At 37.3% G+C, this 25,318-nt stretch overlaps 1 protein-coding gene across 4 annotated transcripts in view; it reads right to left on the bottom strand.

Annotated features, from left to right (window-relative positions):
- Nucleotides 1-25,318, bottom strand: part of SH3GL3 (SH3 domain containing GRB2 like 3, endophilin A3) — a 132,643-nt gene that overhangs the window by 16,430 nt on the left and 90,895 nt on the right. For 2 of the 4 annotated variants that reach the window (XM_043986446.1, XM_043986447.1), the window contains 4 exons: nt 24,649-24,721; nt 21,277-21,420; nt 4,849-4,982; nt 2,364-2,522 (listed from right to left, as the gene is read on the bottom strand). In XM_043986446.1, the coding sequence (XP_043842381.1) occupies nt 2,364-2,522; nt 4,849-4,982; nt 21,277-21,420; nt 24,649-24,721 (510 nt within the window). The remainder of the gene's footprint in view (nt 1-2,363; nt 2,523-4,848; nt 4,983-21,276; nt 21,421-24,648; nt 24,722-25,318) is intronic. The other 2 variants (XM_043986449.1, XM_043986448.1) reach the window with 1 other exon arrangement.

Here is a 25,318-nt window from a genome sequence, read left to right as displayed (position 1 = left end):
GCAGGAATCTGTTCTGGGTTCCAAGGCAGAGAAGCAGGCCTGTGGTTGCTTGCAGACCAGAGCACAGGCCAGGAGAGTGGTGAACATACCTCTCCTTAAATCATACCACTTTGGAAGAACTAAGGACTTACAAATTCCTAGATGTATCTCAGAGAAAAGCTGTTCAAACCTCCTGAAGCTTGGGAAACTGGGCCTTCCTTCCTGGAAGCAGTGTACTACTTTAACAAAGAGTTAAAAGTCAAGAAATAGGCTGAGGAAAATGAGCAAACAGAAAAAATGCTGACCCTAGAAAGTTTCTATGGTGACAAGGAAGACCAAAATATACCCTCAGAAGAAGATAACAAAGTCAAAGCTCCTACATCCAAAGCTTCCAAGAAAAATACGAATTTGTCTCAGGACATAGAAGGGCTCAAAAAGGACTTTGAAAATAAAGTAAGAGAGGTAGAGAAAAAACAGAAAGAGAAATGAGAGTGATGCAAGAAAATAATGAAAAAAAAAGTCAACAGTTTGAAAAGCCGAATTGATCAAATGGAAAAGGAGGTACAAAAGCTCTCTGAAGAAAATAATTCCTTAAAAATTAGGATTGAGCAAATGGAAGCTAATGACTTTGTGAGAAATCAAGGAACAATAAAGCAAAACCAAAAGAATGAAAAAATAGGAGGCAATGTGAAATATCTCGTTGGAAAAACAACTGACCTGGAAAATAGATACAGGAGAGATAATGTGAAAATTATTGGACTACCTGAAAGCCATGATCAACAAAAAAGACTAGACATTGTCTTCAAAAAAATCATCTTTCTCATTCTAATGGATGAACTGTGTGGTTTAGGAGAAGTAATACTAGATTGGGAGCCTAGGATCCTAGTTCCAGACCTGCCATTAATTGTATGGGTAGTAATCATTATGTTTGTTTTGTTTTTTCTCTTTTCAAAGAAACCAAGACAAGGATGGTATGGGAGAGATTCAATTTTTGTGAGTTCTAATGAAGCTTATGTATAGGCCTTACTAAGAAAGTCAACATTAGTAGGTTTGAGAGTGCCAAAGACCTTAGGTTACAATAAAAGGAAAACTAAGCCAAGAATTAAATGAGGGAAAAGCTGGATTACCTAGTCTAAGTACTGGCAATTGAGGGCCTATCACCCACTCTCTATTAAAAGTCAAAAAGGAGATATTAATAAGGCTGCCCTGTAAGTATCCAAGAAGGGCTTAACCAGAAAACAAGCTGGACAACTACAATTCCACAGTGGGGAAAGATATTCTCCCACTCTCAGATAGCTAATATACTTCATTTTGGGAAAACTGGAAATGAATAAGTAGTAATTAATGAAACAACTACTTCTGGCTTTTTACTGATAATTAGGGAAGAAATTCTACAGGCTGGGCTAATCACCAAGCCAAATTTAATAGTAACCAACTGTGTTTATCTTTAATGTAGGCTTTTGCAAAAACATACTGATGTTGTTCTCTGAAAAGGATAATTCATAAACTATTCTGTTTAAATGTGTCTGCCCACACACAAGCTAGATGGCAGAATTTAAAAAGCAATGTGTCTTCTCAAGTTAATAACCTTAGATAATAATTCTGTGATATGGAACATTTTCTGTACAGCTAGGTGGCACTGTGGATAGAGTGCCAGACATGGAGTCAGGAAGACCTGAATTCAAATCCAGTCTCAGACACTTACTAGCTGTGTGATTCTGGGAGTCACTTAACTCTGTTTGCCTCAACTGCATCATCTGTAAAATATGCTGGAAAAGTAAATGTCAAACCATTCCAGTATCTTTGCCAAGAAAACTCCAAATGGGGTCATGAAGAGTAGGACACAGCTGACCAACAACGATGAAACACTCTGTGTGCCATGTACAAGTTACCTTTTCCTCTAGGAGAGGTGATATGGTAGACTAAAAAGACTGCTAGATGTGAAAACAAAAATCAGATACTCTGATTTCCTGAATTTCTGAAGTCACAAGAATTGACCACAGCAGAGAAACAATTCCAAACCACCAAGTCCTATGTACTTTGTGTTCATGAGGCCATTAAAGTACCTTCCTCTCCCTGACACTGAGAACATGATATCTCTATATGATAAATCATTTAACTAAAATTCTTTTGTTTTAAGAGTTTTTAGAGTTTTGTTTTAAGAGTCCCTTAGTTTTTTTTATTTATTTTTATTTTTATTATTTTATTAGCAGGGCGATGAGGGTTTAAGTAACTTGCTCAGGGTCACACAGCTAGTAAGTGTCAAGTGTCTAAGTCTGGATTTGAACTCAGGTCCTTCTGAATGCTGGGCCTGTGCTTTATCCACTGAGCCACCTAGTTGCCCCCTCTTAGCTTGTTATAAATAGTTGAAATGTCATACTCACATCATTTTCTAACAAATTGCACATGCCTTTTCTGGTCACCTCCTTTGATTCCTCAAATTTTCTTACTGCACTTAGTAATTCTTCACGTGATATCCTAGAAACTCGCCTCTTTTTATAATCATAGTCCAAACGACGGCCTTCCAGCTTTTTCAAGTGATACTGAGAGAGAAATTAGAGAATGTCAGACTGTTTTTCAGTTCTGTGAAAATCGTCATTTTTTTTCCCAAGTCTAAACCACAGAAGTCACGATCAGTCCCTTTCAATGCCTAGCAAGAGGAACACACAAAGGTCAAGATGATACTTATGGAATAACTGATTATGTATGTGTAAGTGTGAGTAACTAGATCCTTTTGGCATCCAACAAAAGTATACTACCTGGGAAAAACTTGTTGAGAGATCCTATTTTTAAGGTTACTTACTTCTCTCCAGTTTTGGTGATATACAGAAACTTTAGATAATTACTAACCAAATAAACAGTGAGTTAAAAACTGAAACATTTTTGTCAAATATTATAGTGGGCCAATCATTAAGTAGGATCAGATTCATGCCCAGATCCTCTGACTCCAAATCGAAGGATCTTTCCAATGTACCAGAGAAATCCAGATTATTAGTCCCCACCCCCACCACTGGAATGTACTTCTTTTGTCATTTTGACCTCTTTCAGTCTTTCAAGACTCTGAATGCCACATCTCCTCTGAAGCTTTTCTTGATCCTCCAGGGTTTTTAATCATTTCTTCATCCTCAAATTATCTTGTACTCACTGATCTATGTATATGCTATATCCTCCATTAAAATGAAAGAGATTTTAAGTACATTGACAGGCTTGTTCTAGTCTATGCACCACAGTGCCTAGCACAGTGATTTGGAAACAGAAGGCACTTAATAACCATTTGTTCAAATGAATTGAAAAGAAATTTAGGAATTCATTTCTCCAATTCTTATCAAGGTGAAGTGACAAAAAAGATTGCAAGTAAGTCATAATCACAATGATAAAGTCAAGAGACCAGGGTTAGTTTTGGATCAAAAATTAAATTGCTTAGCTTTTCGGGAACTGTTTCTTCATCTATAAAATGAAATTGGATTAGGTAATTTCTAAATCCCAAGCAGCTAGGTGGCACACTGGATAGAGCACTGGGCCTGGAGGCAGGAAGACTCCTCTTCCTGAGTTCAAATCTGGCGTCAGACAAACGCTGGCTGTGTGAGCCTGGGCAAGTTGCTTACTCATGTTTGCCTCAGTTTCCTCATCTGGAAAATAATCTGGAGAAAGAAATGGCAAACCACTCCAGTATCGTTTGTTTTTGTTTTTTTGTTTTTTTCTTTTTGTGGGGCAGTGAGGGTTAAGTGACTTTCCCAAGGTTACACAGCTAGTAAGTATCAAGTGTCTGAGGCCGGATTTGAACTCAGGACCTCCTGAATCCAGGGCCAGTGCTCTATCCACTGTGCCACCTAGCTGCCCCTTTCATTCCAGTAACTTTGCCAATAAAACCTCAAATGGGGACTGTTTAAAGCTGCACTTGAAGGAAAAGGGATGGAAACACTCCTCAAAATGGAAAGAACTATTATATCAGAGGACAGTGACGAAACAGAACTGCTTAAGTCTGATTTTGAATCCATTTTTTCTGCCAAGTACAAAAATTTGACTTCACTCACTTTATTTAACAAGTTTATAAGATGTATAGATCAGGAAAATTCTACAGAAATAAGTTACCTATATTTTAGCAAAACATGTTAAATATTGTATACATTGTTCAACTATTTTTTTGCATGGCAATACTATTTTTATAAAGGATAAAGAGGGGGCAGCTAGGTGATGCAGTGGATGGAGCACCAGCCCTGGAGTCAGGAGGACCTGAGTTCAAATCTGGCCTCAGACACTTGACATTTACTAGCTGTGTGACCCTGGGCAAATCACTAAACCCCAATTCCCTCAGAAAGAAAGAAACGAACAAACATACAAAGAAAGAAACAAAAAAGAAAGCAAGAAAGCAAGCAAGAAAGAAAGAAAGAAAAAGAAAAGGATAAAGAGAAATGAGTGCTGGACAAAGGTAATATGGTGCATTTTGAATTGTTTACAGAGCTAGACCTAAAGAACTAGAAGCAATGATATATATTTCCTTCTAATACATTTCTAATCCTATCCTACACAAAGAATAAGTGAGAAATAACACTTGAAAAGTGGCCAAGACTATATAAAGATAAGAAAAGTCCAACAGGATGAATATTAAATACAGTAAATGGACCCCAAGTAGGGCACTATGACTAGGATCTGGGGTTTTCTTTGTTAAATCATTAAATAACTTAATTCTACGCATACAAAGAATTTTTTTCAAGTTTACCTTGGTCCCAAAACTGTTGAATTTAACTGAATTACCACTAAGTAATTGAAAGAATGATATTTTGACCAAGTTCCTGCTGAATAGAAGTTAATGACTTTAATTAAAACATCATTTTAAAATAAATCCACCTTTCCTACCCAGGAACTCACCGCAACCTCTTTTAGGTCTTTCTCTTGTAATAACTGTAGCGGATCAATAAAGTTTTGTTTCACAGTGATATCAAGATAGTCTTTCACTTCAGCTATCAATTTCATTGATTCACCAAAATCCAACAATGCTTGACCTAGTGAAAAGAAGAGAAAGGATCAGCTGAATGTTCCCTGGGTTCCCAAAGAGGGATGGCCTGTTTCATTTTGTCCTTTAAAAGGAGTTTCACGATGGCAGCTAGGTGGCACACCGGCCCTGGATTCAGGAGGACCTGAGTTCAAATCCGACCTCAGACACTTGATACTTACTAGCTCTATGATCCTGGGCAAGTCACTTAAGCCTCATTGACCACAAAAAAAAAAAGTTTCAGGCTGACTATGTGACATGGATACTATTCACTCTTAAACTCTGGGCTTTATAGCCTCAAATAAAAAATTCTTCTTATTTGCTATTATATTTTGCTTAATATTTTCTAAATGTCCACAGAATACATGAAATGCTAGAGCTGGTCAACTTCAGATTTAAGTACTTATTTTGTTTATTACATTATACTAGTACTGATTCATTTTGTTTTATTTTCCTGAGTAAGTTAACTCTTTAAAAATAGGCAGCTTTAATAAACATTGAAACTGCAAAGACAGTATTATTCCTTCTTTTACAAATGGTTTACTAAGAAAACTCATTAACTCTATTTCAATAAAAAAGTAGACTAAATAAATCTACAAAATCATAAGCATTCCTATTTAGCAACAATAAAAACCAAGCACAAATGCTATAAAGATAATTTTCATTCAAAATAACTTCAAAATGCACCAAATATCTGAACCAATACGTGAGGACACAATTGGGGGTTGTGTATATATTGTAAACACTGCATAGAAATAAAGGAAATGTAAATAAGTAAAGAGATATTTACAGCTTAGCACTGGGTTGTACCAACAAAAATGACAATATCATCTAAAAGCATTCTTTGGCAAATTTCAACAATTTAAAAAAATCATTTGGAGGAATAAAAAGTCTAGAATCCCAAAGGAAATAATGAAAGAAAAGTAATAATGAAGGGGATATCATGTTTTTAATATTTCAAACTATGTAATATACAAAAGAAAGCCTTAATCACAAAAAAATAATTGGCATTGGTTAAAAAACGAAAAAGTAGACTGATGGAACTGACTAGATGAATATGAAGCACAAACTACTGACCTCTCTTCTCCCATGTTTGACAAAACTAAGGACACATTAGTGGAGAAAGGTCTCCCTGTTCAACAGGAATGAATAAAGCAAATTCTTTCTTTAAATTTTTTTTTATTTTTAAAATAATAAATTTATTTCTAGTTTTGAGTTCCAAATTTTATCCCTCCTTCCTTCCCTCCCCTCCTCCCTCCCTGAGGCAATAAGCAATCAGATATGGGTGATGCATGTGCTATTATGTAAAACATTATTACCATATTAGACACTTTGTACAAGAAAACTTGAATAAAATTCTTAAGTCAAACGAAGTATAGAGAAGAACAGAAAAATAAACAATTTAAACTGAAAAATACTAAAAGGCTTTCACATGAACAAAACTTGTGCACAGCAAGTATAAAGTAAAATGTAAATGGGAGGAAAATCTTTGTTATCAAATAACTCAAATAAAAATCTAATATCTAAGAAATCCTGCTGACTTTTCTTTAAACTGATTTTGTCCTTAAGTGCTTCTCTTTGTTTTCTGGCAAGATAATTAATCAAGTAAAGCCATCCTAAAGGTATTCAAGGATGACAATTGAGAAGGGGGCAGGGAGAATAAAGCAGGAGGAAGGAGGGCATGGTACAGCAGAAAGAAAAATGGAAAAAGGTTTAAAAAAATAAAGAAAACATTGCAACATTAATACATGAAGAACAGTGGAACCATCACACTTGGACCCTAATAGATCTCAGTCTGATGTGCTATAAAGAGGGAGAAATTAACAAAATAAACAAAGAAGGGTAAAGCAGATTGGACCATGTATGAAGTGTGGAGATCTGTAATGAAGACAGTACAATTGAAAGAACATTTAGGGGGGCAGCTAGGTGGAGCAGTGGATAGAGTACCGGCCCTGGATTCAGGAGTACCTGAGTTCAAATCCAGCCTCAGACACTTAACACTTACTAGCTGTGTGACCCTGGGCAAGTCACTTAACCCCAATTGCACAGCAAAAAAAAAAAGAAAGAAAACATTTAGGGACCAATATATAATACACACACACACACACACACACACACATACACACACACACACATATATAAGTTATCTGAAGGACAGGAAGATAGCAAAAGGATTGAAGAGAATATTGCACCTCTTTAATGTCCCTCTTCCCAAAAAAACAGTAATCGAGAACATCAAAAACTACCAACTTAAATGCCTCCTCTCCAAACTATACATCTTGATGAGACACATTTATACATGAACTGAAGGCATTCTTAATAAAAGCATGAGGAGGGAATAAACAAACTTTCCCAAGTGGTAGTCAAGAGAGGACCAAATCTATATCATCTCACAATTAACAAAAGGATACAAGGAATAAAAGACAGAGAGCCTAGCATACAGTAGGTGCTTAATAAATGTTTGTTGAATTGAATTAGTTTGCTGATTATGAAAATGAATTTTATTTGGTGGAACAAAAATGCCACTTTATAGACTCTTATTGCAAGGTAACTCCCATTTATGCATTAAGATCGTTCAAGATTCCTTGGAAAATGTAGCAATAACCATGTTCAGTAACCCTTTGATAATAAACATCACATGAGGCATAAAATAGCTTGCATTTAGGTTTGAACAGGGCTTTATGTGTCATTTCACTAATTCTCACTGGGTTTTAAGGAGGTTCTATTATTATCCCATTTTCCAGATAAGGAAACTAACTGCCCCTTAGACAGATTAAGTGGCTTGTCCTGCCTCACAAAACTATGAAGTATCTGAAGCAGAATTCAAACTCAGGTATTGCTGACTTCAAGCCCAGCATTTTATCCATTATGCTACCTCGGTGCCTAAAGCTCCCCAAAGATCTCATGGAAGAGAGCCAGCAAACAGTCCAAGGTGAGGAAGGATTCTGTGTAGACAGTGAAGTCTTCTATCTCCTCCTGTTTGAAGACAGTGGTGTTGATTGCATCAAGCACCAAGACACTGAAAAGTCTCCTGGAAAGGATCTATAATCATTCAAAGGAGTGTGGAGCATTGTCCATCCACTTCGAAAAGACCAAGTAGATGAAAAATGCCTATTGCTATAACCAGTACTATTTAACATGATGCTAGAAATGCTAACTTATAAGAATAAGACAAGTAAAACAAGGAGGGAATATGAATAGACAAAGAAGAAACAAATGTCAATTTTTGCAGATTATATGACAGTGCACTTAGGAAAACCAAGGCAACCTAAAAATTAATTGAAATAGTTAACAACTCTGGCAAACTTACTAGATATAAATTAAATGCAGAGTAATCATCAGCATTTCTGTACATTACAAAAAACAAAATGAAGAAATAGAGAAATTCCATTTAAAATAACTACAAAAGGAAGGTAGAGCCAAGAAGGTAGAGAGAAGCTGGGAAGCTGCCTGAGCTATCCAAGTTTCCCTCAAAAACAACATTAAATCAAGACTCTAAACAGATTGTGGAACTATCAAACCTACAAAAAGACAGAGAGACAGAACCTTCCAACCTGAGATGATTTAGAAGACTTCAAGGAAAGGTCTGTATCACTTGGGTGAAAGAGGAGTGCAGCACAGTGCAGAGGGTATCTGGGCAAGTCAGCAGGAGGCTCCAGGCCACAACACAGATTAGCAGCTGAGGCCCCTTGGTCCTGGCTCAGTAGGCTGGTGGCACAGCAGGCCAGTTGTGAGGCCCACCAGGCCTGGCTTAGAAGGCAAACTGATAGCTCGAGAACCACCCACAGGACAAGCACTACTAGGCCAAGCCATCCCAGCACAAGGAGCAAGCACAGGGTGGTGAGGAATCCACAAGCCACAGAAGACTCAGAGCAGAGAGCCAGTGACCTGGCCCCTATGCCCCTGCATGAAAAGATTGCAACAGTGGCCCCTGTGTCCCAGGAGGAGACCTCAACTTTTTTTTTTTTTTTTGGCAGGGCAATGAGGGTTAAGTGACTTGCCCAGGGTCATGCAGCTAGCTATTGAGGTCGAATATGAACTCAGGTCCTCCTGAATCCAGGGCCAGTGCTCTATCCACTGTGCCACCTAGCTGCCCCCAACCTCAATTTTAAACATCAAAAAATAAGCTACAATATGAGTAAGAAACAGAAAAGAGTCCTTACCATTGATAGCTTCTGTGGTGACAGGGAAGACCAAAACAAAAACTTAGATGAAGATAATATTGTCAAAATGCCTTCATGTGAAGCCTCAATGGAGAAGATGCATTGGTCTTATGACCAAAAAGCCTTTTTGGAAGAGCTCAAAAAGGATTTAAAAAATCAAATGAGAGAGGTAGAAGAAAGAATTGCTGGGGTATAGGGGCTGTGTCACCGGCTTTTTACACTGAGGCCTCTATGGTTTGTGGATTCTCCCCACCCTGGACTTCCTGTCTGAGCGCGCTGGGATCAGTGGGCCTGGTTGCGCCTGTCCTGTGAGTGGCCCTCCAGTTGTCAACCGCCCTCTCGGCTGGTGCAGGTATGGGTGCTGTATTTTATGACACAAATATGGTGGTGATACCAAAACCAGGCAGAGCAAAAATAGAGAAAGAAAATTATAGACCAGTTTCCCTAATGAATATTGAGGCTAAAATCTTAAATAAGATATTAGCAAGGAGATTACAGCAAGTGATCACCAGGATAATACACTATGACCAGGTGGGATTTATACCAGGAATGCAGGGCTGGTTCAACATTAGGAAAACTATTAACATAATCAACCACATCAATAAGAAAACTAACCAAAATCATATGATTATTTCAATAGATGCAGAAAAAGCTTTTGACAAAATACAACACCCATTCCTAATAAAAACACTAGAGGGCTTAGGAATAGGTGGAGCTTTCCTTAAAATAATAAGCAGTATCTACCTAAAACCATCACCAAGCATTATATGTGATGGAGATAAGTTAGAGGCATTCCCAATAAGATCAGGGGTGAAACAGGGATGTCCATTATCACCTCTATTATTTAATATTGTACTAGAAATGTTAGCTTTAGCAATCAGAGAAGAAAAAGGAATTAGAATAGAAAAGGAAGAAACAAAACTATCACTCTTTGCAGATGATATGATGGTATACTTAGAGAATCCTAGAGAATAAACTCAAAATTACTTGAAACAATTAATAACCTTAGCAAAGTAGCAGGATATAAAATAAATCCACATAAATCATCAGCATTTCTATACATGACCAACAAAGTCCAGCAGTAAGAGACAGAAATAGAAATTCCATTTAAAGTAATGGTAGACAATATAAAATACTTGGGAGTCTACTGCTATGAACACAATTACAAAATACTTTTCACACAAATCGAATCAGATCTAAATAATTGGAAAAATATCAATTGCTCAAGGATAGGCTGAGCTAATATAAGAAGAATGACAATTCTACCTAAATTAATTTTCTCATTCAGCGCCATACCAATCAGACTACCTGAAAATTACTTCATAGAGCTAGAAAAAATAATAACAAAATTCATCCGGAAAAACAAAAAGTCAAGAATAACAAGGGAAATAATGAAAAAAATGCACAGGATGTGGGCTAGCTGTACCAAATCTGAAGCTTTACTATAAAGCAGTGGATATCAAAACTATCTGGTACTGGCTAAGAAATAGAGTGGAGGATCAATGGAATAGGCTAGGCACAGGAGATACAATAGTAAATGACCTTAATAATGTACTGTTTGATAAACCCAAAGACTCCAGCTTCTGGGATAGGAATACAGTATTTAACAAAAACTGCTGGGAAAACTAGAAGAGACTATGGCAGAAACTAGGCATAGACCAACATCTTACACCTTATACTAAAATAAGGTCAAAATGGATACATGCTTTAGACATAAAAGGTGATACCATAAGTAAATTAGGAGAGGAAAGAATAATTTACCTCTCAGACTTATGGAAAGGAGAACAGTTTATGACCAAACAAGAGATAGAGAATTGTATTGAAGGCAAAATGGATGATTTTGATTATATTAAATTAAAAAGGTTTTGTACAAACAGAAGCAATGCATCCAAAATTAGAAGGGAGACAGAAAACTGGGAAACAATTTTTATAGCCAGTACTTCTGATAAAGGCCTCATTTCTATAATATATCTAGAACTAAATCAAATTTGTGAGAAACCAAGTCATTCCCCAATTGAGAAATGGTCAAAGGATATGAACAGGCAGTTTTCTGATGAAGAAATCAAAGATATCTATTGCCATATGAAAAAACAATGCTCTAAATCACTACTGACTAGAGAGATGCAAATTAAAACAACTCTGAAGTACCACCTGACACCTATCAGATTGGCTAATATGACAAAAAATGAAAATAATAAGTGTTGAAGAAGCTGTGGGAAAATTGGAACACTAATGCAATGTTGGTGGAGCTGTGAAGTGATCCAATCATTCTGGAGAGTACTTTGGAACTATTCCCAAAGGGCTATAAAGCTTTGCCTACCCTTTGACCCAGCAATACCACTATTAGGACTTTTTCCCAAAGAGATCATAAAAAGGGAAAAGGACCCACATGTACAAAAATATTTATAGCTGCTCTTTTTGTGGTGGCAAGGAATTAGAAATTGAAGGGTTGCCCATCAATTGGGGTGTGGCTGAACAAGTTGTGGTATATGAATGTAATGGAATATCATTGTGCTGTAAGAAATAATGAGCAGGCAGATTTCAGAGAAACGTGGAAGGACTTACATGAACTGATGCTGAGTGAGATGAGCAGAACCAGGAGAACATTGTACACAGTATCAACAACATGATGTGTGTGGTAAAATAATGGAATTTGGCAGACGCCAGGGAGATTATCCATTTTCCTTTTTCCCTATTCCCTTGTCCTTGACTTTATTAATTTCACCTTTGCTGTGTATTTTATTCCCATTAAATAAAACCTGATTTGTTTGTGGAAAAGAGGCTGTCAATCTCCTTTCTTATTGGCCTGGGAAAAATAACTAAAAAAGACAGTTTGGAGGGGAGGAAACTTTGGACCTAGAGGTCCCTCATTATTTTCTGAACTCCAATATTACGGCGAGCCACCCAATTAACTCCCCCCATTTTAAATTTGGCCCCTACATGTGTTGATCAACTTTGATAGACTTGATTCTTCTCAGCAATACAATGATCCAAGATAGTTTCAAAGGACTCATGATGGAAAATGATCTCCAAATCCAGAAAAAAAAATCTGTTGAATCTAGATGCATATCGAACCATAATATTTCTATTGTTTTTGTGGTTGTTGTTTTTCCCAGGTCCACAAAGGTCTGTCTGCCTGTGGTAATCTCCTTCTGCATGGACAGATGAAACAGAAGAAGGGCATTCAGTTCCTAAGTAGCCCTGCCCAGGAATAGGATACTTAGATTTCCTACGATTTGACTTCCCAATTAACTTCTATTTGTCAACTCCCCCACCAGAATTAGGTGACAGGTTTGTTTCCTTTCTGCATGTGTCACTATTGCGCAATATGCCTGGGTTTGAACCACCTGGTACTACTCCCATAGGCTATGTCAAGACAACTCCATGATCTTTTCCTTTGTCATCAAAGTTTCCCATGAGAGCCTTCCTTATTATGTCTTCTAGACCCAGATTACTGGCAGGATTCAAAAATGCTGGCAGATTAAAGATTTCAGTTCCTGGCTGAACAGCTGTCATGTCAGAGTCACCTCCACCAGAGGAGTTCAACTTACTAAAAATTTCCTGCTTCTTTGATTTTACCATGGGTGAAGTGTTTTCCAGCTTGGTGAAGAAGGAAGGCAGGTACCTTATGCTTTCTGGTGAGAAGGAATCATTCCTCTGTTCTGTGAGCAAGGAGCTCTGAGACAGAAGCAGGATGTTGTCCTGCATTTTGTGGGCAACTAGAACCTGAGGTGGGGAGATTAGCTCATAGGGTTCTGAGGAAACGTGACTTCTTTCTGGAGATTTTCCAGGCCTTGCCCTGGATTGATCAGAAAGATTTTCAGGAGACACCCTGGAGCCTGGCCATGGATGAAGGACCACTTGAGGCCAGGATTCTAGACTGTAATAGTTTGATGTTTTTGCCTTCCCAGGGGCAGATACTAAAGGAGATGCTGAATTCTGGAATGTAGAAGTAGGAGGCTGCTGGGAAGCCTGCGAGGCAACTTGGTTTCTAGCAAAATCTTGTGTAATAATTTGACAGATATGGTCAGTGAGTGTGATGAGACGATGGGTAGGGGGAACCTGTACTATTCCCTCTGCTTGGGAAGAAGATGGCAGTGGTGGCAACTGCTGCGGTGGACATGGAGACTCTTGTTCGGTCAAACTCTTCTTAATTTAATGTAATCAAAACCATCCCTTTTGCATTTCATAATATTCTCTATCAGATCTCAAACTGTATTATAAAGCAATAATTATCAAAACAATCTGGTACTGGAATTAGAATAGGTGTAATGATTGGAATGATGCCAGGCTACCAGCCAATCAACTTGAGGAGCCTCCTATTTTCTGGGAGGAGACAGGAAGGAGGAAAGAGGGCCTGCGCGGAGAGCTCTCTCTCTTTTGGGTTCCTGACTTGATGGTGGTGGTGGTGGCAGAGGACTTCACAGGAAATTTGGGGAAAGACAGGAATGCCAAGCTGTTGGAATTCTGTTCTCAATCTTTCTCTTTCTATTTTTCAATAAACCCTTAAAAACCTAAACTCGTTTTATCAGTGATTTTAGTCAGTTTCCCCCAAAACTGGGGGAACAGATTAGAATCCACATTTAGAATCTTAAATTACACATAGGCAAGAAGGGAACAAAACTATGACTCTTTGCAGATGATATAATAGTATATTTAAAGATTCCTAGAGAATCAACTAAAAAACTACTTGAAACAATGAACAACTTCAACAAAGTTGCAGTATATAAAATAAATCCACATAAATCATTAGCATTTCTATACATGACCAACAAAGCTCAGCAGCAAGAGGTAGAAAAAGAAATTCCATTTAAAGTAACTGTAGGCAAGATAAAATACTGGGGAGTCTACTTGCTAAAACAAACCCAGGAACTCTATGAACACAATTACCAAACACTTTTCACACAAATCAAATCAGATCTAAACAATTGGAAAAATATCAATTGCTCATGGATAGGTCAAGCTAATATAATAAGAATGACAATTCTACCTAAATTAATTTATTTATTCAGTGCCATACCAATCAGACTACCTAAAAATTATTTTATAGAGTTAGGAAAACTAATAACAATTCATCTGGAAGAATAAAAGGTCAAGGATATCAAGAGAACTAATGAAAAAATGCACAGGAAGGTGAGCTAGCCATACCAAATCTGAAGGTAAATTATAAAGTGGTAGTCATCAAACTATTTGTTACTGGCTAAAAAATAGAGTGGTGGACCAATGGAATAGGTTAGGCATAGAAGACACAGTGGTAAATGACTATAGTAATCTACTGTTTAATAAACCCAAAGACTCCAGCTTATGGGATAGGAACTCATTATTTGACAAAAACTGCTGGGAAAACTGGAAGATAGTATAGCAGAAACTAGGCATAGACCAACATCTTACACCATATCAAAATAAGGTCAAAATGGGTACATGATTTAGACATAAAAGAAGATACCATAGGTAAATTAGGAGAGGAAGGAATAGTTTACCTCTCAGATCTATGGAGAAAAGAAAAATTTATGACCAAACAAGAGATTGAGAGGAATGCACTGGGAAAAAGGGACAGGGAGAAGTGGAATGGGGTAAAGTATCTCACATAAAAGAAACAAGAAAAAGCTTATATGGTGAAGGGGAAGATGAGGGAGGTGCTGGGGAGTGAGTAAGCCTTACTCTCATCAGAATTGGCTCAAAGAGGAAATAACATACACACTCAACTGGGTATAGTAATCTATATTAGCCTGCAGGAAAGTAGGAGGGGAAGGGGATGGGGGTGGGGGTTGTTGATAGAAGGGAGGGCAGATTGGGGGAGGGGCAGTCAAAAGCAAAACACTTTTGAGGAGGAACAGGGTAAAAGGAGATAGAAAATAGAGTAAATATCATGGGGAAGGAATAGGATAGAGGGAAATACAGTTAGCATTAGTAACTGTGAAAAAATTTTCAAGCAAGTTTGTTTGACAGGCCTCATTTTTCAAACACAGAGAACTGAGTCATATTTGTTAAAATAAGAGCCATTCCCCAATTGATAGATGATCAAAAGATAAGGTTTTTCAGATAAAATAATCAAAGCTGCCTATAGCCATATGAAAAAAAATGCTCTAACTCACAATTTATTGGAGAGATGCAGGTCAAAACAATTCTGGGGTACTACCTCATATCTATTGGATTGAATAATAGGACAGCAGAGGAAAATGATAAATGTTGTAGAGGATATGGGGAAAATGAGACATCAATGTACTCTTGGTGAAGTTGTAAACTGATTCAAACATTCTGTAAAGTAATTTGGAACTATGGCCAAAGGGCTATAAAACCTTACATACTCTTTGACCTAGTAAATGCCACTACTAGGTTGGTATCCAAAAAGAGATAAAAAACAAAAAGTTGAATTTGAAATTGAAGAGATGCCCATCAACTGGGGAATGGCTGAACAAATTGTGGGATGAGATTATAATGGAACACTATTGTGCTATAAGAAATGATGAGCAAGATGCTATCAGAAAAACCTGGAAAAATTTACATAAGCTAATGCAAAGTGAAATGTACTCTATACAAAGTAACGGCAATATTGTAAGATGATTGGCTGTGAATGTCTTAGCTTTTTTTAGCAATACAATGATCCAACTCTGAAAGACATGAAAAATGTGATCCATGTCCAGAGAAAGAACTGATGATGTCTGAATACAGATTGAAGCATAATTTTAAAAAAAGACTTATATGAAGTGATGTATAATTAAGTAAGCAGAACCAGGAGAACATTATGCACAATGACAGCAATATTGTTTGATAAAGAACTGTGAATGACAACTGTTCTCAGCAGTACAATGATGCAAGACATCCCAAAGGACTAATGATGAAGCATACTATCCACCTCCAAAGAACAACTGATATTGATTGAACACAGACTGAAGCATGCTATTTTTCACTTTCATTTTTTTCTTTTACTCAAGTTTTCTTATACAAAATGACTAATATGTTTTACATAATTGTACATGTATAACCTATGTCTGATTGCGTATTGCCTTAGGGAGGGAGTAGGGGAGGGAGGGAAAGAGGGATAAAATTTGGAACTGTGAGAATCAAGAGCTCCACCCTGTAATGATTGGAATGACGCCACCTGCTGGAGACTTACTGTAGAAAAGCTCCACCCATGAAGTGAAGGTCTCTGAGGGCAAGACCATGCGTCTTTTCTTTGGCGTCAGGAAGTGACATTTGCTTGTGGGAGGAAGAGGTGGGGAGCCTGGCGCTCTGACTCTCTCTCTTTCCTGTGGACTCTGGCAGAGAGCGGAGCTAGGAATGCTCTCTCCCTTTAATAGATAGAGGAATCTAGGCCTCTCTCTCTTTACCAAATTCTTATTCTCCTTAATAAATGCTTAAAAGTCTAACTCTTGCTAAAGCTTATAATTTATTGGCGACCACTCATTAGATATTTTAAACAGTATAGCTAGAATTTTAGCCCTTACAACCCTAAGGAGAAAGCATGTGACTTGACATCCAGAAGTTATGTCTATAGAACCGCCTGTAGTCATGCCAATCAAAGCTACTAGACAATTAGCTTGGAGCTGTGTGTGTGGACAGCCCTGCTTCCTGTTTCACAAATGGCTTCTGGGAGAAGCAGTGGAAGATTGTTCCTTTTTGTTCAGGAACCGATGCGTGGCAGCAGAGACAGAAAAAAAGAGAGGGCCTCTTTTTGTTTGGGACTTCAGCTTGGTGGGAGACAGAGAAAAGGCAGACAGAGAAATTAAGGAAAGTAGATAGACTTTTCTGGCATTATGGGATCCCATGTATTGTCTTTACTCTTTAATAAATCTTTAAAAGTCTAAACTCTTGCTGAATTTAGCAGTGATTTTAGCCAGCTTCGCCCGAAGACAGGGAGGGGGCAGATTAAAACCCACAATTTAGATTTTAAACAACATAGAACTCAAAATTTTAAATAAAAATGTTTATTATTTGAAAAAAACAATAAGTTGCAGAAGGAAAAAAATAATAATTCTAAGAAATGCAACAATTAATCATGATTCCAGCAGACTGATGAGACTAGCTCCCATGTCCTGACAGAGAAGTGACAGACTATCATGTAGAACGAGACATACATACATTCTTGGACATGGAAAACCTGGGAATTTGTCTTGCTTGACAACACTTATTTGTTAAGAGGGTTTTGTTTTTCCTTTTTCTTTTAGTGGGAGGAGGAAAAGGTTGGATGGGGGAAAATGCTTTATAACTTGAAAAAGTAAAATTTAATTTTAAAAAACTCTTTAATATGATTGTGGATGTATACTAAATAGATCGTCTCTAATGGTAAGTATATCTGGGCCAAACAGTATAGATGGATCCAGAATTGAAAAGAAAGGAGTAGGTCTAATTGATTTTGAGAAATTGCAGAGCACTTTAACTAATCCCAAACTTTCCATGAAAAGCAAAGGCCCTTCTTTTCAATACTAACATTTTACCAGTGTTGACCTATGGCTTCAAGACCTAGGACATTGGTGAAAAAACAAACAAACAAACAAAAAACCCTTATGATAGTATCACACAGAAAGGCAAATAAGAGTTACATGGTGGATGTGAACAGGCTCCAGCATTTAACCACCAAGGAACTCTGGGGAAAAGAAGTAAAGAATGTCATCAAAGAATTACATGACACAAAGAGAAAGTAAGCTAATCACATAGCAAGAACAAAGCATGAAAGAATGGACAGCAGGAATGCTCCACCTATGCCTTTGTGATGTCAGGAAAGGGGGAGGGAGGACTCCAGCACACCTGCTAGACTACACTGTCATGAGCTTTTGGAAGGACATGGACAGGAGTTGCACAGGATAGGCAAATGCTAGGCTGTGATTTGCATCTGTGGAGGAACTCCCATTTGGTGAGATCACATATCCATTTGATTATGTTTATTATAAGGAAGGCCTCATTTGGTGGTGATGTTGTAGGGGTAGAGGGATGGTTTATCCAAAAATTACTATCATAAAAAGGCATCAATTAAACAGAACAATAGGCAAATTTACAAAACTAAAAGGTCAAATCGGTGCTTTTAGTCTGTTAATATTCTTTCCCCCATTATGCAGATTGTTTCAAAAGGCTAAAACTGCACTAACCATTCTGAAACAGCCTACATATTGTCTGAGGTTCATCTGGACATCTATATTTATACTCACAATCTCAGCTTCTTTGCAGCTGATGTTTCTGAGCAAACCTGTGATTTCTCTCCCTCTAGGGACCAATTCTCCTTCTTCCCAGGTTTGCCCTGAAGGAGTCAAAATGGAAAATTTTCACTGGACATGAGTGCTCATTCTTGGAATAAGGCTTTCCTCAACTAATTGGAGTGGAGCCCACTTCTCATCTGATTCCTGAGTCCTCAAAAGCCTGCTATTGCCAAAACCAAATTGTTTTGCAGATGGCCATGTCAGCAACTTTCCTGGAAGTATAAACGCCTCATTCTTCCTTTCTTCTTCACTGTCAGCTTTAACTTGATCTCTATGAAGGTGTTCTGTCTCAATTAGGTAAATGACTCTTCTTTTCTTCCCTTAGTTTTCTTCCCCTTACAAGCTGAGCGCAAACAGGGCTGCCTCCAAATGTCACTATGCTCTGAGGTCCTGACATTAAGTAGATAGCTCAGTTCATATTTAAAACTAAAACTTGCCTGTTTATCCATTATAACCAACCCACAGCTGTACTTTTCACTGGGAGGCTAAATTCCCTTCTTTCAAAGAGGCAGCATGGTGTTACAGAAAGAAGACCTGGGTTCGGATAATGGTTCCAACAGTTACTTCCTAGTGCGGGATATTAATGGACTCAGTTAATCTCAGAGTTAAAAGGACTGTGCAAGGTCAACAGCCTCAACCCTCTCCAACCCTCCCAGAGCCATCTGGGTCCAGTGGCAAGATATACATCAAAATGACTGGAGATGGCCCCAAATGTTTAAGGCAACTGGGGTTAAGTGACTTGCCCAGGGTCACACAGCTAGTAAGTGTCTGAGATCAGATATATTATACATATATTATGAAAGAAAAAGAAAAATTTTAAAGAGTGAGATGAATATGAAATTTTAGAAATTTTAATTTTATTTATTAACAGCATCAAAACTTTCTCACACTATAAAGATAATTTTATAAAATCAATATGAATATGGGTAATTTTTAAAAAATATATACCAATATGTTGTGATATAGCAATTACAAGTTCTGGTTCAAAGTTCAGTTTATTTCAACACTTAGTTTTAATGGTTGTCACAGCTGAAATGGGAAGGATTTACAGTTCCCTACAAAAGACTATTTTTAAAGGTAATGTTAGCAAACCTTAATTTCTTCTTTAAAATTAAAAACTAGGGGCAGCTAGGTGGCACAGTGGATAGAGCACCGTCCCTGGATACAAGAGGACCTGAGTTCAAATCCAGCCTCATACACTTAACACTTACTAGCTGTGTGACCCTGGGCAAGTCACTTAACCCCAATTGCCTCACCAAAAAAAACCTAATCCAAAATAGAAATTCTCCCATTTCCTTCCAACACCTACATGGATCATATCTCACACACTTTATTGGAGACTACCAGTTTATCATTTAGTACAAACCACACTGCCCTATCATGATGAGAAGCTCTTCAATCCTTTAGTCTTTTACAGTCATTTTTAGCTAAAAGGGATCTTTGGGATAAAGCACCGGCCCTGGATTCAGGAGGACCTGAGTTCAAATCCGGCCTCAGACACTTGACACTAGCTGTGTAACCCTGGGCAAGTCACTTAATCCTCATTGCCGCCCCCCCCCCAAAAAAAAAGGAAGGAAAGAAGGAAGAAAGAGAGAAAATGGAGAGAAAATGAATCTTTATCCTCTACCCCCACCCCATCCAAGTAAACTTCAGGGAATATTTTGCTTTTGTCTTTGGAGCCAAGGTAACAGACACCATATAGTAGGTGCTGAATAAAAGTTCGTCGAATTGAAGCCTGAGCAGAGTAGAGAAGGGAGAAGGGGAATGCTGAATGTTCAAGAGAGGAAGTAACAAAGAGGTCGTGGTTTTCATACTTTAGTTCATATCCAGAAGTTCCACTCAAATAAGACACAACTCCATAGAACCTTGCTGCTACAAATCAACTTTGTGCGTATACTTTCTAACCAAAGGACTGACCATACCTCCCTCAGGGGCTGTGTGGGCCAAATGACCTGAAGCCACCTTGAGCTATATATGGAGCCAGCCACATCTAGGTCTGACCAGGAAACCTCTGTAGATGCAGATCTCTTCCCTCAAGCACTGAGGCAGGCAGAGTCGATAGAAACAATCTTCCTTAATAAGGGGCCAGGTTTATTAAATTACCTGAACCATTTGAACAGTGAATACAGAATGTATTCACACAGAGATGGGTAATTAATCTAATCCTGCAGCATTGCTGAGAGTTAAATTCATCTCATTTTAATATGTCAACAGGAAAACCCCTTTCTTTCCACGGCACTTAGCTTCAAGCTTCCAGCTAGTATAAAAAGCTTGTTACTTAGAGCCCAAACCAGCCCCACCTTTTAAGCATGCTCAGCATCTGTGAGTTACCAAGGATTTCCCATGCATTCCTGTTCCTCCTCCCAGTTTTCAAAACCATTGACAGGGAAAGGAAAGTTAATAAGCCACATGACCATCAGACATAAGGAGATTGAGGGCACCAATGCCAATCCATATATTCAGTATTAATAAAACTTAATTTCTTTTCCAAGATTAAAAAACAATTTTCTAATGTTGACTTCCCACATTCCCATGGCTCATCTAGCACATCTTTCTGCATAGACTTCGGAGTTTGTGCACCCTTCTTGGGATACCACTGGCTAAGCAATCTGTATGAACCATATTATTCCAGTCCATGTTGGGAAATTTTGCCACCATTAAGTTTTGTGACATAAATTGTGCTAGCAAGTTAAAAAAAATATGTAAACATCATTAAAAATCAACAAATATAAGTTGTTAACCACAAAATATGTTACACCCTGCATTCCTTACCTGTATCCCCTCATAAACTCTAAAGATAATACACTATAATGATGTGCTTTCAAAATCTATTTTGTTCCTCTTTGGTCTTTCAAATTTGTGTGCATTAACTTAAGAGCAATATATTACTATCTTTTCCAGGAATAACATAAACTTAAATATTCAAAGGTACCTGGCATACACTTACCAAACATAGAGTCTTCTCCAAGCTCATTCCCATATCGTAGCATAGAATCTCCTAGTAATCCTTCAGGTTGTGGGTATCCTGCAGTTATCACCTGCCCCGTGATCCTGGACATAGTATTCTGCATTCCTAGCTTCATTCTGCATGCTTAAAAATAGAGTCATTTGTAATTCTTTAAACTTACAAAGGCATGACATAAAGCAAATACAGTTACAGTGTCACAAACTTTATGACTTGGATACATCAATAGATGAAAAGATGGGCAAAAGTTCACCTATGTAAATGAAGGTCTTTCTGTTTAACCTTTTTCAATTCAAGTTTTAAAAGTTTGGATTCTTGACTAAGCTAAGGGCTAAGCAAGTATGTTTACACAAGGGCAGAAAATAGCCTTATAAAGTACACCAAACATTCAAAATCCAAACAAGTAACAAGTTGTAAACTTCAATATATGTTCCCCTCCTAACTCCCATATTTCAAAAAAACAAAACAAAAAAATCTCAAAAATATAGTGCTAGTGCTATGCATCAATCAAAGCTTGAAACTAAGAGCCATGGACAGAAAGGGGTTTTCCTGTTGACATATTAAAATGAGATGAATTTAACTCAGCAATACTGCCTGATTTCATTAAGTACCCATCAGTGTATAATTTCCTTTTAAAGAAAAAATTTAAACTAAAATTGCAAAATCACTTGAAAGTGAACCATAGAACTATCTTTACATGTAATGGGAAAAAATACTTTATTAATTAAAAAAAAAGAAAGTGAAACATGTTGCATTAAATACCACATGCAAGCAGCAGTCATTCTTTCTTCCTTCTCTTGCTTTATTTCTACACCTCCATTAACCTGAACACTAATTTAGATAAACCTTTTGTAAATGAAAAATAAAGCAATGTTCTTTTGTCCCTGCGCAAAAAACATTGAGAAAATGTTTTAATGAAAAAAAGGGAAAGTGAACCATACTAAAATATACTTTGCCTAACTTCCCATGTACAGTCTACATATCAAATTGCTTGCCTTTCCAGGATTGGGGAGGGAAGAAAGACAGGTAAAGAATTTGGAAATCAAAATTTTTAAAAAACTAATGTTAAAAATTGTCCTTACATGTAATTGAGAAAAATATATATTTTAAAAAAGAAAAGAAAGTGAACCATATTAAATTTAGAGATAAAACCAGAATAAGAAGTGGCTCTGTAGAACAGTGTGTCCTGGTCTTAGATTTTTAAGACTTGGGTAAGCTCTGCAACTTCCTGTAACCATTTAGCTGGTTGATATCAAAACACTGTGCTTCTGGCCTTTTTTCAGGTGTCAGAGGCAAGATACTGGAACTGAATGAAGACCCTGAACAAGTCCCAGTCTGATTCATCATTATCATGAAAACAAAAAGTTGGAGATTGCAAAGGTAGCATGCTTATAACATAAAGAAATTTTGTGTGTGTATGTGTAATAGAAACCAGTCTTGTTACTTTGAGTGTCTCTCTCCTTCCCCATATACTACACAATTAAGAATACAATAAGAATAAAACATTAAAATTGGGAAATCAGAAGTAGAAGTCATTGTGGGTTGTAATGGTGAGAGAGGCTTCAATGGAGTAAGTTGGAATATGAGTCACAAAAGAAGAATGGAGCTTAAAAACATGAAGAGGAAGGATGTAGAAGAGCATTGCAGACATGGAGAACAGCATGAGTATGGAGAATGGAATGCACAGAATATTGGGGTGGGGGGCAAAGTTAGGGTTGATTAGTATGATTAGAACAAAGGATTAACATATGAGAGTGGTAGGAGATAAATCTGGAAATCTAGACTGAAAGTCTTTGGATTCCAGTTTGTATTTTGTCCTGTCAGAGGCCTGATTGAAGTTTTTGAGCAAAAGAATGTTTTCAGAAGATTATTCCAGGCCTAGTAAAGGAGATGAATTGTAGATAGAAAAACCACCTAAGAGGCTATTGCAGATGTCCAGGTGAGACATGATAAAGTCATGGATATTAACCTGCCAAGCAGCAACCTTGAGACAAAAATTACTGGTGGAAGAAACTTTTTGCAGGTGATGTTATTTACTGCCATCTCACTTAATGAAAAGTTATATATATATATATATATATATAATCTCACCTACTCAGAACACAGGTGAAAGCCAAGAAGTAAAGAGGAAATAAACTTTCCAAACAAAAAAAGATCATATCCCTAAATTATATATGCTGAAGTCATAAACTTAAGAGTAAAGAAGTTCACTTAAGGAAAGAAATCTCCTTAGGCCTTTACTCAATTGGTTTACTCTTATTTTAGACCATATTCTAAATAAGATCAATTATATATCTTGCTAAGCAGCAATTCCTTGAAGCCTCGATCATAGGTATAAATCTCATGGCATGTGAGCCTTTATTACTTCAGACTCCCACACTTGACACAGGATTTCAGCAAATGCAGCTCATCAGCAGGAAACAAAAACGAATAAAGAGCTGTTTATCCTCTCTTTAAAAAAAAAATGTCTTTCAATAAAAACACCTGAGCTTCATTGTGCTATAACACTCTACCTGGCAGAGAAGCCAAAGAAACCTTATCTAAATGAGGACGCAATATTTAACTTGGTATTTGTCAATTTCTCATCTGACTAGCACATTCTCTAAAATTACTCTGCATGAAAAAAGGCTTCATTTTCTAAACTTCTTATCTCTTATCAAATAATTGGAACAAAAAATGCCCTGCTTAGGAAACATCAGCAAAAAAAGGCAGTACAACATCTATATCAGAAAGAGTACTGGGGCAGCTAGGTGGCGCAGTGGATAAAGCACTGGTCTTGGATTCAGGAGGACCTGCGTTCAAATCCAGCCTCAGACACTTGACACTTAACTAGCTGTGTGACCCTGGGCAAGTCACTTAACCCTCATTGCCCAAGGAAGGAAGGAAGGAAGGAAGGAAGGAAGGAAGGAAGGAAGGAAGGAAGGAAGGAAGGAAGGAAGGAAGGAAGGAAGGAAGGAAGGAAGGAAGGAAGGAAGGAAGGAAGGAAGGAAGGAAGGAAGGAAGAAAGAAAGAAAGAAAGAAAGAAAGAAAGAAAGAAAGAAAGAAAGAAAGAAAGAAAGAAAGAAAGAAAGAAAGAAAGAAAGAAAGAAAGAAAGAAAGAAAAAAGAGTACTGAATTTGGAGTCCAAAGATCTGGGTTCAAACCCAAGCCTCTCGTGATACCTGTGTGACCTTGGGCAAGACTTCAGTCTCCTAATCCACAAAATGACAGATGTGAACTGGGTGACCTCTAAAGTTCCTTCCAACTCTCAATCTACAATGTATTCATGATGTTCTTATTTTTAAAAAATAGCCAGTAACATTCTTTGATGGTAGATGAAATGTTAGAAGATGTCAAGACATTTCCTAACTTTACCTGGATTTGGCTGAAGATACTCGGTGCATTTTGCAAGAAGATCTACAATTGCTTTACTGGTTACATCTATTTTCTGAAAGAGAAATTTTACAAGATGTAAAAATATCACAAAATCAAAAACATCCATATAATATTAAATTTTAGAAGCAATGTTCAATAATGAAATGTTAGTAGAAGCAGCATGATGCTTTAATTTAAACAAAGATTCTTCCTGTGATTGGGAAGTGCCAATGTCTTATCATTCACAGTTTTCCAGTATCTCAAGGCTTCTGGATATGTTTTAAATTAAAACTAACATGAATTGACTTTATTTTTAGAATCTTTGCAGAACGAAGTTCTTGCTTCTCAGAAACCTAGGTCCCTATTTTAAAACCAAGTCTGAGAGCTGTGGGCCTAACCTTCCATGATTCCCAAGCGGCAGTATAGTATAGCTCAGCAAATTTTAGGGACTGGAGTTCTCATTCCACTTTCATTCATCAATCATTCAACCATCAATTCAAAAGCTCACTATGAATATGGCACTATGCTAGGGGACAGGATTACAAAGGCAAGAACAAAAAACAAAACACTGCTACCATTCACTTGCTAGTTGAACTTGGGCCTCCAATCCTATCAGATGGTATTTATAATAACCCACATGATGGGAGAACCATATTTCATTATTTAGGAT

This window comes from Dromiciops gliroides, chromosome 2 (genome assembly GCF_019393635.1).
Source record: "Dromiciops gliroides isolate mDroGli1 chromosome 2, mDroGli1.pri, whole genome shotgun sequence".
Taxonomy (NCBI): Eukaryota; Metazoa; Chordata; class Mammalia; order Microbiotheria; family Microbiotheriidae; genus Dromiciops; species Dromiciops gliroides.
This window is presented reverse-complemented; position numbering and strand designations above follow the sequence as displayed.